General features: G+C 31.4%; 1 protein-coding gene across 10 annotated transcripts in view; it reads left to right on the top strand.

Moving 5' to 3' along the window:
* SENP6 (SUMO specific peptidase 6) overlaps window positions 1-16007 on the top strand; it is a 116910-nt gene that overhangs the window by 44489 nt on the left and 56414 nt on the right. For 7 of the 10 annotated variants that reach the window (XR_008391370.1, XR_008391371.1, XM_053664115.1 and 4 more), the window contains 2 exons: window positions 6478-6498; window positions 15496-15566. Coding sequence is in view for 7 of the 10 variants with exons in the window: in XM_053664115.1 (XP_053520090.1) it covers window positions 6478-6498; window positions 15496-15566 (92 nt within the window). In the remaining 3 variants the exon portion in view is untranslated. Of the gene's footprint in view, window positions 1-6477; window positions 6499-13407; window positions 13429-15495; window positions 15567-16007 lie in introns of those variants that run through there. The other 3 variants (XM_037132993.2, XM_053664128.1, XM_037132995.2) reach the window with 3 other exon arrangements.

Below are 16007 nucleotides of genomic sequence, written 5' to 3' on the forward strand. Positions count from 1 at the left end.
AGTATATCCATACCATCCCCTTTAATAAGAGTTATTTCACTACTTTTTTAAAACCATTTTTTACTTGTAAAATTTTACTGTTTCTCTTGTCTATAAAGATATATTCATGTTTTTGAAATAATGCATGTCCTAGAATTTTATTATTTTATAGCAACTTTTGAATAAGTTACATTTTGTAAATAGAGACTTTTTAAATGAAAGCCATTCAATTGCATTATATTCTAGTTAAAATTACCCTAGTTTCTTTACAACATTGAACTTAAAGCATTTGACAGAAATCTTCAGCTGGAAGTTTACCTCTGATGAATAAAACTAGTTAAAACTACTATAGTACAGTTTTCTTATAAGGTTTATAGGATTTTATGGTATCAAAAATAAGTCACATTATTGTTTTTAAATATTTAAGAAAATTTTGTGTTTTAGTAGATTTGGATTTTCTCACTGGTTTTGAGAGTACTACTTTGAACCTTGAAATAATGAGAATAACAGTGGGGAAAGTTTTTTAAATGCTTTTGAGATTTTTCATAACCATCAAAAAATGGTTATGAAATTTTAGTTCTCATTCAATATCAGTTGACTAAGAAATTCTTAGGCTCTAACAAATAATGTGTTTATTTCTTGCATTGAATTGTTGCATAAAAATTTTTGTAAGTAGTAAGATTTAAAGATTTGGTATGCATGCTAGATGCCATTCTTCATTATTTAAAAATACCAAGTGAAACTGCTACTCATTCAGAAAGTGTCTTGACTTTTAGAAATCCTTGCTATGTTTACCATTTACATAGATTTGCAATAACATATATTTTTTACTTAAAAACCTTAAATCTTTCTCATATATTAGGATAGTGAGAAAACCTTTTTTTACTTAAATATGTTATTTTTATCATTGTTTTCACAGTACAAAATAAAATATTTGAGAAATTCAAGTAAAAATGAAATTACTGCACATAATAACATAAATAAGCTTGGTTTACTATAAAGTACACAAACAAATCAAGCTCTCTGGCCTGTATGTGGCAGAAACAAGAAAATAAATAATTAAAGGAGAGGGGTATTGTTTCTCACACACTGATCTCATTAATGGAATCCATCACTGATAAATGGCTGTGTACTTGATATTATGAAAATGTGCTCAAAGTTGAAATACTAATTTGTAATCAAGTGATATATTCTGCAACCAAAAATAATGCTTTTGAAGTTACCTGTTATTTGGATTTATCTGCACTGTGACCTGTTCTCTCTATCCCTTCTTTCCTCATTGGCAGTGTTAAAAAACTGACTTTAGTCTGGAAATTAGTTTGTTTTGTTTTATTCTAAGTCTCTGCACATGGTCTACCTTGCATGTATACCACTCCTCATCTGCACGAAAGATTAGATTCTCTTAATAGGAAATGGTATTAGCTTGTAAAGTACTATTTCTTTAAAAACAAAACAAAACTGGGTTAATTTGTATTTAAAGAAACAGTCCTCAGTGAAAATACTTGACAAGAACAACTAGGGACAATAAGGAAAACCTGAGGAGTTATGTCAGCAGGGTAGATTCTACTTTTCTTACAGAATAAGCATTTCTTACTCTTCCTGTTGCAGTGTGACTGTCAGTAAAAAGATTTTGAAATTCAGACAAGCCATTGAAAAATTTTCCAATTTTCTTCTATCAAAAACATTCATTTCATGCTACATAGCAGGCATAGAGAGGCACAGTGTAGTCAAAGATGAATATGACAAAGTCCATGCCTTAAAGCTCAAGTTTGATTAAAGTAGAGGTCAGAAAGACAAGTGAACAGATAATTACATAGTAAATGCAATAGTAGAGATGTACAAAGTATTAAAGTAGCTTTTGAGTGTACTAGTTAAACAAGAACATTGTATGCAGTAGGAACCACATCTTCAAAGTCAAAGAAAGGATGGTTGCTACATTGGTTTTAATTAGTGCAGGTCTCAGATGACGGTGAGCACATTGGCTTTTACAGCTTCTAATTTTTATTATTTTCTCAATACTTGATTCAAAATGAAAGAAAATTCCACCAGTTGGTAATTCATACATGCAGTCTATTCTTCTTGGGGTGAGTGGAGTAACTTGTCTCTTAAGTAAATCAGACCTGCATTTTGAATAATTTACAGATCTTAGTAAGAAATGGAAATAAGTATGTCACACCTTTTAATCTAAAAGCGATGGATGGAGATTATTAATGTATCAGATAACATTACAATTCTAGCCTGTTTTCTTACTGCTATTTAAAATGTTAATTTATATTAAAAGAATTGTTGTTTATACACTAATAGGGATGGAGGAAGATGATAGTATTTGCCATAGAAAAAAGCAATGCAAAAATTAAAAACTGTATGTAACTGTATACCATTTTCACCCCTAACTTTAATCAAAAGCTCTTGCTACAAGAGTACATTTACTTATTTATGTTTTGTTTACATTTCACTTTTTTTCATTTTCACTTTTTATTAAGTATAGGTAAAAAAACCCTCGTAAGCCCATAGGGGAAAGGAATGTTTACAAAAGCATGTACACAAATGGGAAAATGGGCTCCTGGAATTAGCAAGATTTAATTATTAATAAAAACAGTACTTTGAAATAACTTTTTGAAGTCTAAATCAAGTCATGGATAATAGACTCAATCAGCCCTTCCTTGCTTGCTCCCTCTCTCTCTCTCTCCCTCCCTCCATCTCTCCCTCCCTCCCTCCATTTCTTTCTTCCTTAACTTTAAGAGCACTAGTATACCACTAGTTCAAGAATGAAATAATGGAGGAAGAATGTATATTGACATATTTACAAAGTCCTACATTACTAATCAGGCTTCACTCTCTATTTTTTAAAGTACTTTTTATTTTTAAATATATAAGCTCCTTGAGGGCAGGGCTGGATAATAAATACGCATTAAGGAATCCCATAGAAGTACCATGACTTATAAAGTAGGTATACCATAATAAATTAGCATGAGTATACATATGTTGTTTTTGTTTCCTTTCTAATTCCCTTGGTTTATTGAAAGAATCAAATCTTTTTCTTTTACTGCTACTACCTCTGTACCTCTTTCTTTTACTCCATACAGGTGAGTTTAAAAAAAAAAAAAAAAAAACGAAAAAACAAGAGTGCAATAAACTCTTCCCACTTCTTGGGCATAAGTGTAGAGTTGGAAATGGCTAGATTAGGTATTAATATGTAACTTTTGGTTTTCATTTTTCTGTTCCTGTAAATATAATTCCATAAGAAAAAATACAAATACATAAGTAAATATTTAAACTTTTATATTTATATTTTGTTTCATTTTAATAGGGGTGTAAAGATAATACTTCCTCATTTTTCTGTCATTTATGCAACATAAACTTATACATATTATCCCATATTTTTATTGTGACAAATACTGCCACTTTTATTTCTATTTTTACAGATTTCTTTTTTTAAGTATATTTTGTTTATGCCATTACACTTGTCCAGTTTTTTTTCTCCCCTCTATCCCTTTTCCACCCTGTACACCCCCTCCCATCCACATTCCCCCCCACCTTAGTTCATGTCCATGGGTTGTACATATAAGTTCTTTGGCCTCATTTCCTATACTGTTAATATCTATGTATATATATACACATACATACATATGTGTGTGTACACATTTCATGATTTTATTCCTTTAAAGATTTTATTTATTTATTTTTAGACAGAGGGGAAGGGGGGGAGAGAGAGAGAAACATCAAGATGATGTTCTCACATGCCCCCCACCAGGGGACTGGCCTGCAGGCATGTGCCCTGACTGGGAGTTGAACCAGCAATCCTTTGGTTCCCAGGCCAGTGCTCAATCCACTGAGCTACACCAGCCAGGGCAGTTTCCTATACTAGTCTTAATTTCTCCTGTCTGTTTTGTGCCTAGCAATTATGTTTCTTATTACCTGTATGTTTTTCCTTCATTCTTCCCCTCCCCACTGATAACCCTCCACGTAATCTCTGTTTCTGTGATTCTGTTCCCGTTCTAGTTGTTTGCTTAATTTTTTTTAAGTTCAGTTGTTGATAGTTGTGTGTTCTCATTTTACTGTTAATAGTTTTGATCTTCTTCTTTTTCTTAGATAAGTCCCTTTAACAATTCATATGATAAAGGCTTGGTGGTGATGAACTCCTTTAACTTGATCTTTTCTGGGAAGCACTTTATCTGCCCTTCCATTCTAAATGAAAACTTTGCAGTATAGAGTAATCTTGGATGTAAGTCCTTACCTTTCATGCCTTGGAATACTTCTTTCCAGCCCCTTCTTGCCTATAAGGTTTCTTTGGAGAAATCAGTTGATAGTTTTATGGGAATTCCTTTGTAGGTAACTGTCTTGCTGTTTTCTCTTGCTGTTTTTAAGATTCTCTCCTTATTTTTAATCTTGGGTAATGTAATTATGACGTGCTTTGCTGTGTTTCTTCTTGGATCCAGCTTCTTTGGGACAGTTTGAATATCTTGGACTTGAATGTCTAGTTTCTTCGTCAGGCTGGGGAAGTTCTCCTTTATTATTTTTTCAAATAAGTTTTCAATTTTTTGCTCTCCCCCTTCTCTTCCTGGCATCCCTATGATTCAGATGTTGGAATGTTTGAAGTTGTCCCAGAGTTTCATAAGTCTCTCCTCATTTTTTTTTGAATTCTTGTTTTTTCACTCTGTTCTGAATGGATGTTTATGTCTTCCTTCTGTTCCAAATCTTTGATGTGAGTCCCAGTTTCCTTTCTTTCACTGTTGTCTTCGTGTCTATTTTTCTTTATCTCACTTGGCATAGCCTTCACTTCTTCCTCTGTTTTGTGAGTATACTTAACCATTTCTGTGAGTGTATCGTCATTACCAGTGTTTTAAACTCTGCATCTGATAGATTGTGTATGTACTTGTAGTATAGTACTTTTTTCTAGAGTTTTGATCTGTTCTTTCATTTGGTTCATATTTATTTTTACTGGTGTACCTATTACATTGTAAAGGGCAGAACCTAAGGCATTTGCTAGGGAGAGGTTGTAGCACCGTATGTGAGGGAGGGGTCAGAGAGGGAATAATACCGCTTGGTAGCTTACTCACCTCTCATCCCACTTTCCATCACTTCCCTCACTTTCCACAGATTGTGTCCTTTCAGGTGCTGTTTCCCTGGAAGGGTGGGCTTGTGTGTGCTCTAGGATCCTGGGGACCTGTTTAATGGACTCTCCTATGAAACTGGGAATTCCTCCTGCCACTGCAACCCTTAACAGGTTTTTAAAATTAGAGGTTTTGAGGCTTTAGTTTCTCATGCTGGTACTCTGGGTTGCATGGTCTTACTCCCCAGTTGTTCTTCCGGGCTTATCTGCACTGGAATGTAGGATATTTTGGTCTGCCGGCCACTGCCTCCCCTGCCCTGGACTGCCGTTTGCCACCTTGTTGTGTGCCTTCCCTGCCCAGGCTTCCTGTCTCAGCCCCTCTTATCAGCCTGGATGATGTTTCTTCTTTAACTCCTTGGTTATTAGACTTCCATACAGTTTGATTTTCTGGCAGTTCTGGTTGTTTTTGTTTTTAAATTGGTTGTTATCTTTCATTTGGTTGTGTGAGGAAGCAAAGCATATCTACCTATACCTCCATCTTGGCCAGAGCTCCAAGTTATTCCATTTTTTTAGATAGCAAAGGTAAAATCTGAAACACAGCATTGTGTAAATTATAATAATTCTTTTTCTTAAATATTAAAAAAATAAGTGTTTATTTTCAGTGTTGTTTTTGTAAGTTACTGTATTTCTTTATTTTTGTCAGGATTAAATTGATACTTACATGTTCCACGTAAGAATACAAGGGTTAATAACGGGCACTTGAGGATTTCATAAACTGTTTTGCTTTGAGTCAGTTCCAAATATTTTGTTACATTTATAATAAAGAATAGTTCTAGGATGTAAATCTTACTGTAATTGAGTATTTTTTATAATTTACTCTCAAATAATTGATGTTGATAGCTTTTTAGATAATCTATGACTGTGGAGAAGGTGCACCTTTTATACATTGGGCATATGATTAGAGGCTATGATTGTAAATAGTAGGTCTTTCCTTACGTCCCAAACCATATACTAAGGCTTTGGTGCAAAAGTTTCAACCTTAAAAAATTTTTTTCTTACCCAGAACCAATAATCACATCTCATATTGGAACCATTAAAAATCCTATAACTTTTAGGAAATTATATTGTTCCTTGAAGACTATTTATATAACTACTCTAACATATCCTCAAATGTCAGATGGTTAAATAAAACTTTTAATAATTTTAATATTTTTGTGCATTCTTTTTTCTGCCTTAAATGTTTAGATATGAACTATTCGTGTTGATAAAAAATTTAAAAAATTATCTGACAAGATTCAGAATATAGTATGTAACATATATAGTATGTTTAAAACTGATTATTCACATTAACTTTTTGCCTTATTGACTACAGTTACTAAGCCTACAATAATATATCACAAATGAGGTCTTGCCTCTTACATTTTTTTTCTTTTTCATGTTTTAAGCAGTCTGGACCAAAAGGAAAGGTAAGCTTAATATTGATGAAATTAGAGCATGGGTATAATAGTAAATATCAGATGATTTATATGCTTTGAAAAATATCCATAGATTAGAGTCATCATTAAAACTTAGTAATTATTTTAATTAAAGGAGACATATTAATATCACAACATGATACCTGATTTATGTGGGTAGCATTTCATCATAATTCTTAATATACATTTTTCCATGAGTGGTTATTATGTATTTATACTGATGTGTGACTACTTTCCTTTTAAAGGTAGAATGTTTAAATGCCTTAGTATTAAGTTGATTTCAGTTCCATTATTAAAATCTTTCTTGTTATATGTTACACTTCAGTAAAGGGGGGATATGGAATTAGAATACCTGAAGCTTGGAGGTAAAATTCGTAACAATAAATGTATTCCTATTCTGATCCAAAAATTTGTAACAGAACTTTATGATTACTGTTTGTTCTTTTGTGACAGTAATGGCAAACACATTCTTTAGCAGAAATGTTGCTTAATGTAAATAACATGGAAATAAATTCATAAGAATATACATTTCTTGAATAGTGAAATGGTTGTGATTCTTCTAAAGCAAATGTCCACATGAATAGCTTCTCTACTCAACGTATGTATGTAAAATATTTTGTGTATGCGCATATCTTTTTTTGCTGTCCTGTGAGTTTCAAAAGCATTTTATGAGTCATTCCCCCCAAAACGGGTTAATATCCCTTGTATTAAACAAATACTTTCATGTAATTGGTGGAGGTCAAAAGAAGGGACATTCTGTGATTTTATTGACATAATTTTAACTCTCTAATTTTGTTTAAATGTATGGAGAAGGCAAAGAATATAACTTGCAAAGTTTTATAAAACGTATGAGCACCAAGTTTCTAATATACAATTTTAAAGATGATCCTGTCAGCAGAAGATTTAGGCATATTTTTTAATCTGAAATACATCATGAATATCTGTTGCTTTAAATGAATGGGTTATGTAAATATTTTGCTACCTGTCTTCTGGGAAAGAAAAATTATATTCCCATGGTACCTATTTTTGTTCTTGAGTAAATCATTATTATTGTCAGGTAAAGATGACTCATTTTATATCTGTTAAGTTTTTAACTCATAGGTGACTATATATGTTTTGGAAGGCTATTAATTAGATGTTTTTAATAAACTTGCCAAAGAATATATATAAAATCACTCTTGATGTGATCATGTTTAAACTGACTTTTATTTTATACAAATAAATTTTTTTCTGTATACTATACTATAGATAGATAAAATGTACTTACTGCTATATTATCAGAATAATATAGAGGTTTTACGTTATTTTTTAATTTACAATAAAAAATGTAGCTTGGAAGATTTATACTAATTTTTCTCTGGCTGTTTTGGCTTCTTATGCATATTTCTATAGAGAAATTTATTCATTCATACATTTAGCACATACTTCAAAGACTCTGTGCCAGGTGCTCTTCTGGGAGCAGACAGAAATTCCTATACTCTTGAAACTTGCTTACATTCTTGTTGGGATAATACTGGATAAGAGTCAGAGATGTAGAAATAAGTAACCAGCATTATCAGTAGGTACATGACTTACTCTAAAATGGATGTGGTAATATTTGCTGAACTTTAAAGGTTTGTGAGAGGCAGATGAAATAATTATTTAAAACTGACTTATACAATGTAAAATTTGAAATTTCCATAATACTAATAGGTACTGAAATTCTTTCTGTGTTTTGTACTAAGACTAATTAATGCTAGGGGCTAGATGTGCAGCAGCAGCTTTTTCTAAGTACTTTGTAATAAATATACCTGAGTGATTTATTTGGTGGCTTAGTCATTAGGTTGAGTTTAGCCCATTTAATCCTTTGCATCCTTACCTAAAATTATTTTGTGTTTAGCTTTGTCAGAGATAATCTGAGAACAATTTTTGTGTCAGTAGATTACTTTTTAAATTTTTTCACATAAGCTTTTTCCCTCTGTGAACACTATGCCACATCTTTTTTTATGATGTTTTTTAGAGTAATAAAGTCCCTTAACACATGAGAGACAATAAATCTTGGAACTAAGTGATTTTTTTAATGTAAGAGAATGATTTATCTAATAAGCAAAAGTTAGGTACTTGTGGGAGGTAATCTTTTCCATGGTTTTTCCATTCGTACTATATTTTGGGCACAATGAGGTATGTAATATGTGTAAAACTAAACTGAAATAAATAATAAATAAATAACAATGTTAAGATCCAGAGCTTACAAACAAAAAAATTATTGCTAGTGGGTGACTTTGACAACTTGAATGACTCAAATTTCTGTCTCATAGACAGATGGGTTGTGAACACAGTGTATGTGACAGTGCCAGGAATTTAGAATATTTAATCTGGTGTTTGAACTGTTTATTTTTTCTTGTCCCTACATAAAGAAACCTGTTGACCCTTATGAAATTGAAGCACATAGTGATTCTCAAAGTTTAAAAAAATACTATTTTTAAACTAATATTGTATTAGTTTAAATACAATATGTATCTATACAATGTGTATCTTTACAATATATATCTCTACGTATTGTAAAGAATATGTGCCTATTTTAGAGAAATTTGAAACAACAGAAAGGTACAAAAATGAAAAAAATACAATGAAAGAATAAATATGGAATACTAGGAATTCTATAGAATTGGAATTCTATAGAAATGGAATTCTATATTCCATTTCTATTGAATATAGAAATGTTTACTTAAAGGGTGTGTTTGAAAAGATAAGTGTTATAATTAGAGATTTTATAAATTTTTTAAAACTCACATTGTTAGAATCTTTTTAAAAAAAGATTTTATATATTTTTAGCAAGAGGGAAATGGAGAGAGAAAGAAAGGGGATCATAGTTGTGCCTCTCACACGCCCCAACTGGGGATCTGTCCTGCAACCCAGGCATGTGCCCGGACTGGGAATCAAATCGGGGGCCTTTCCGTTTGCAGGAAGAGGCCCAACCCTCTGAGCTCTGCCATCCAAAACGTTATTAGGATGTTGATGCATTTCTTTCTAGTCATTTTTCCTTAATAACTTTTTAATATACCTTACACATGTAGAGTCATAATAAAAATGTGTATTCTGAATTTTCACCTAACAGTATGCTCTAGCATTTTTCCTTGTCATTAAGTTGGCTTCTAAATATTATTTTTAATGACTTCATAATAGCTTGTCCTAAAGATACATAATTTATTTACCCATTAGGGCATTTCTAGTTGTTTCTTACTGTTACATACATGACACAGTGATTAACAGCTTAGTGCATTGTATAATATATGGCTCTGGGCAAGGATTTTTTTGGCTACATCACATACATTTTTAATGCTCTTGGTAAGTACTGCTAAATTGTTTTGCAGGGAGGTAATACCAGTATGTAATAGCATTTTAAATTGTTGTCTCAAGGTATTTGAGAATAAAATTATATTCAGATGATACTGTCTTTCTTGTAATTATGAGTCATCTGAAACTTCAATAAGTGTTAATTAACCATTATGATAGGCCACAAGACTAATAGTTATTAATAAGTATTTTATTCACTTCTGATCAATTAGAGTATATATTGAAAAGATTAAAATTTCATTCACAGTAGCAACTAAAATTAAATATCCAGTAAGAAAATTAATAATATGTAACTTCTTTGTAAATGTATGTAAAGAACATAATCTGAGGCATATATTCTTGGATGGTTATTTGATATTGACCTTAAGTATTGTAAATAAATATAAAGTAAGTTTATATTGTTTACTTTAATAACATAAATAATGATATATATTACTAATTTATATACCATAAAATTCTTCAAGTACATTTAATGAAGTTTTAGTCCAAATTTCAGTGACTTTACTAAGAAATTTGACCAATTCTTAGGTTTATTAGAAGAACAAATATTTGAGAAGAGCAACAGACTTATTTTTTAAAAGAACAATAAGTGGAGGGAGAGAAGAATGACTTGTCTTGCCACATAATGAAAGATATTGTGAAGAAAATAGTAATTGAATGTGAAAATAGTAGAAATAAACTAGGAAGTAAGACAGTAAACAGACTAGAGAGTCTAGGCATATTTAATTTCTAAATAGCCTTTACAATCAATAAATATAAGGATGTTTAGAGTGCCTTTCAGTGTCTGAATTATGGTATTTGTACATTAACTGGCAGATTAATATTTTGAATTAGTATGTGATGGCTCAGCATGGTGGGCAGTGGTTCAATTTTAAAAACATGATCCTTGTGTAGCAATGTTTATCCAATATTTGACCTCAAATACATTTCTAAATACATTCTGCCTTTTAGATATACATATTTAAAATTCTTTTAAATGATTTTATTTATTTTAGAGAAGGGAAGGGAGGGAGAAAGAGGAGAGAAACAGTGATGTTTGAGAGACATTGATAGATCAGTTGCCTCTCACATGCCCCAACTGGTGACCTGGCCCACAACCCAGGCATGTGCCAGACTGGGAATCAAACCAGCAACCTTTGGATTCTCAGGCCGGCACTCAGGCCACTGAACCACACCAGCCAGGGCAGATATACACATTTTTTAATTCTTACTATTTATCAATAAAAGCAGGCTATATTCTAGGCAAAGAATACAGATGGAAAAAACAGAAAAAATCCTTGCTCACCTACAGTTTAATTTTGATGGGCACAGACTAATAATGAATAAGGAAAACATGAAATAGTAAGTTCTCTGCAGAGAAGTATAATTGGATGATATGATAGATAATGATAGTATGGACTGAATTTTTTATTAACTATTTACGATGAAACTTACTTCCAAGGACTAAATGAGGAGTCTGTTAAGCCATGATCATAGAGATGGCTTTTCCAGAGAGAAAAGAGGTGGTACTAATAATATATGAATGCAGGAATGAGTATGTTATGTCCAGAGAACAGAAAGAAGAGCCAATGTGTCTGGAATTTTATTAGCAAAGTGGTAAATGTTGTGAGGTGAGTCTTAGTGGGGTCAGCTAGGATGCACATTTTACAAAGCTATATTAAGATAATCTGAAGAGTGTGAGCCTTTGAGGTATTTTAGGCAGGGAAGTATTATTGCCTGATTAAAAAAAATTAGATTAAAAGTTAGATTAAGTTTTTAGATTAAAACATTTTATCTATATTTATAATTTGACACAATTACACTATTCCAGCAAAATCTAGGTGTTGGGGAGGTGGAAAGGCAGAAGTAAAAGGATTCTTAAAGGCCTTTTCTTGGCAAATGGATTGTGAGGGGTAGGGTGCAAGTAAAATAATTTTAAAGATCTCATCCTATTAGGGAGGCAGTAGAACATCGTGCGTGAAAATTTAAATCTTGATAACATTCATGAATAGAAGTATGCCATTGGAGTAATGGTCCAAATAGTTTGGAATTATTCCAAACTATTCATTTGTTAATTAATAGTTGGAATGTGCAATGGATAGCAATTGTCTAAACCGGTATAAATAGTGGAAAAGAGGAAACAAATACAAATATAAAAATTAACAACTAATAAAGTAACAAGAAAGAAGAACTTGAAGCCTATTAACTGTTATAATAATTGTGATCAGGTTGAATAAATTTAATAAAAGACAAGCTGATTGGGTTAAATCCAACTATATCATGTTGTGTAGAAGAATGAGTCATAAAATAACAATCAGTAAGTGAAAGGGTGTTTAAAGTTACAAAAGATACAAACAAAAGGAAAGCTGTGAGTTGAATTTTAATAACAATGAGATGTATTAAGAACTAGAAGCACTAAATAGGACAAAGGAGCACGTTTTATAAAGCACACATTCTATGAGGTACATTCTACACAACAGCCGATTAGTTCTTTTCTAGTGTCAGAGTGATGGGAAACTCAATGCATTGGATTCTGGATTAGATTCTGGAATGAAAAAGATATTAGTGGAATATCTAATAGAATTCAGATTCTGGTGAAATCTGAATAAAGTCTGGGGTTTAGTTAACAGTAGTGTATCAATGTTGATTTTTTTTTTTTACATGTATGATGGTAATGAAGGTGTTAACATTAGGAAAAACTGTGGGATGTAAGGGAATTGTGAATGGTCTTTCAAGCTTTTCTGCAAATCTAAAATTATTCTAAAATTAAGTTTATTATTTTTTGTTTTTAAAGAGAGGGAGAGGAACATGAATGTGTGGTTTCCTCTCGTGCACCCCACACTGGGGACCTGGCCCGCAACCCAGGCATGCTCCTTGACCGGGAACCAAACTGGTAGCCCTCAGTCCCGCAGGCCCATGCTTAATCCACTGAGCTACACCAGCCAGGGCTAAAATTAAGTTTATTAAAAAAACTTTTAGGGCTGAGGCCTAACCTTTAATGAACAGAACATTCTAATGTTAATTTAAACAATTCTGCAAAGAAGGAAAGAATAGTTGTGCCAGTTCATTTTTCTGTAGCTTATAAAATGTTGGGCCCATAAGGTGAGGTTTTTCTCTAACTTCTTTGTAAAACATAAACCCTCAGAAGCCCTAAAAACCTCCTGCCACGGAAATTGCATGGCAGGGAAGCTTCTTTACTTCCGCTTGGTTTGAGGTGGGAAAGAGCTATCCACTGGGAATTTAAACTCTAGGCTTGAGCTTCATTTCAGTTTGGAGTTTGAAATTTTAGTTATCTGTAGAGTAGTGAAACCTTTAAACGAAGAAATTAACATAAAATTTGATTTTTTTCACCTAGCAAAAGTCTTTTTAAAACTAAACTAAAATTTAAAGAATACAAGTTACTAATACTAGAAAGATTTTAAAATTCTTTTTTAAAGCTAATGGTTTTATCCTGAAATTCTTATATTTTTATATTAAACCTAAGGCATGCTTTTATTTCTGTAATTTATTTATTATAATACATTTTTTTAAAACAAAACTTAATTTGTCCTCTTTGTATAGGGTAACATGAAGCAAATATTGGATATAGAGTGGCCATAATGTCTGGTATGTTAGCAAATATACATAATAGTTTATTAACATTAAATTATAATACATGATAAGGTCATGGATATTACATGATGTATTTAGTGTATTGTTCGTTTCCTATGCAAGAGTCAGTACACTTGAGCAAATTGTAAAGAACACTATATTAATGCAGCATTTTCATCAGTCCATGCACATTTATGATTTATTGTCTCAGATCATTTATGTCAGTTGCTATTAAAAAAGCTGTGCTTACAGCATTCTGCAGCATATCTGTATTTTCAGATTTTTTTTCCTTTGGCCACTCTAACTTACATTGCTGATAATCCTTGGGATTTAAGAATATGTTTACATTGTCCATTATTTAAAAAAATATACAATGCACAGAGATTTGGGAGTTAACTGTAGTAGTATCATCATACTTTACTTCAGAATTATTGCTTCTGTTGCATTTTAAATTTGGCATGTTTACTTTTCCAAGGTGTACAGTTATGAAAATTATAGATAAAAAATTAGTTATGTGATTTAGAGAATATTATCTTCTCTTTAGTGTGAAAGTGTATAGAATTTAAAAATAATACATTTTATTTTTAGCTAAATTATTGTAGTTAGGAGCTGAAAAACCTACCTTTATCATAGCACTAGTAGTACTATCTCTAATGCATTTTCTCATCTTCACAACTCATATCCTCACTAATATTAAAATTTTGGTAGGGTGGAAATAGCCAGGTTGTATTAAATGATGTTCTATAATGATGAAAACACCAATACTTATCAATATTAATACAGTGTAGCAGGATTCAAATTCTGGCATTGTTATTTAATAGTTGCGTGATCTTGGGCAAGTTAATTAACCTTATTGTGCCTCAGTTGCCTCATTTATAAAGTGCTAATAATAGTGTATGCTTGGTAAGATTATTGTGAGAATTAAGACAGTTAATGGAAGGGAAGCACTTAGAACAGTACCTGGCACATGACGCTCACTAATTGCTAACCGCTATTACAAATTCACTATCACTACTCTTACTATTTTCTTTCTTGTGCCATTTTCATATTTGGTTCTCAATTTAGGTGGTTTGACCTTTAAAATTCAGTGTTAAATCTTTACAGAAAACTTCCTTTGGAGTTTTTGTTTAATTAATTTGGTGTCAATCACTAGTGTAAATGGATTTACAAATAATAGAATAACTTCATATTTTTAATTCCCCGGTTAAATAAAATTGGAATGTTTTTAGAAGCTTTTCTGTAGGATGGATAGTATCTAGCTACTGTAGCTCTCTAGTCTGTTGCATTTTGCAAATCTCCTTTAATGTTTATATATCACAATTAGCTATAGGTTTTTTGCTTTCCCCCCAAATTAGTGTATATTTGGATTTAAATGGTTAATTTTAGGACCCATATTTACTAAAGATTGTGTTCAAAATTCTGAAAATTAATTATATGTGAAGTCTGATAACGTAATTACTATATTAAAGACAGTGTATTCCCAATATAGTAATATTACAAGACAAAAATACTTGTTCTGTGATTGCCAGTTTTATACATAACACTTTTTGTAATGACTCTGGAATTCTTCTCAAGGTCAATATTTTATTCACTATATATTCTTTTATTTATTCATTTGCTTTTAAACAATTAGAAGCATGTACAACAAAATTAGACAAATTGAGTATTATTAAGTTCAGAGATATTTTTACCCAACAAATGTGTATCAGTTAAGTATTACAAGTTATTTTGTAATATGGCTTTTATAAACTGATTATGAAGGAAATTCCAAAAGAAAAATTTTTATGTTTTGTGTATTTGGGGAATAAATGTGTAACTTTCTAAAGTGACTACTTTGAAAAGAGAGTTATTTGGATGCTTGCTATGGGCTTTGATAGATTGACAGTCTAGGTAAAAAAATAGTCACTGACTTTAGGATTCTTATAATGTATTAGTAAGTTTTAGTATATTTGTGCAATATAGTTTTATTATTTTTATAGTGTCATTTTTATATAGCAAAGAAGTTATGCTCTGCTTCTAATTTTTTCATTTTGAACAATATTTTTTCTGTTAGAATAAAACTATATAAATTTCCTTTTATAGGAAAGAATACCCACCTCACGTCCAAAAATTTGAAAGTAATCCTGTAAGGTTAGGTCGGCCCCATGGTGTTGGTAAGTGTGTAGTTTTCTCTGTTACATTTGTAAAGGATTTTGAGTAGTTGCATGACAGGTAGAAATAAAGGTATGACACTGGCTTTAGAATATTCCCAGGCAGAATAGAAATATTTAGAATTTATTGTGAATAAAATCACCCTGAAATGGTTACACATTCAGTTGATTACAATTTGAAATTACTATATTACCATTTTTGTTAAATTCAAGATTCAAATATTAACTGGTGTTATAGCTTCATAATTATGTTTTCTTAAACTATATTATAATATTGTGTCATGTAATTGTCTTGACTTAAAGTTCTGGTTATTCTTTATTGTATGTGTTGAAACATTAATGTAACTAAAAATTTTTGATAATATAAATTAGTATTTTTTCATAACAAGGATCATGAGGAATTTATCAAATTTAATTTTAGTACTTTTGTTTTTGTCTTCTTCC

This window comes from Artibeus jamaicensis, unplaced genomic scaffold (assembly GCF_021234435.1).
Source record: "Artibeus jamaicensis isolate MK-2021 breed Jamaican fruit bat unplaced genomic scaffold, CSHL_Jam_final contig_1127, whole genome shotgun sequence".
NCBI classification, from domain to species: domain Eukaryota; kingdom Metazoa; phylum Chordata; class Mammalia; order Chiroptera; family Phyllostomidae; genus Artibeus; species Artibeus jamaicensis.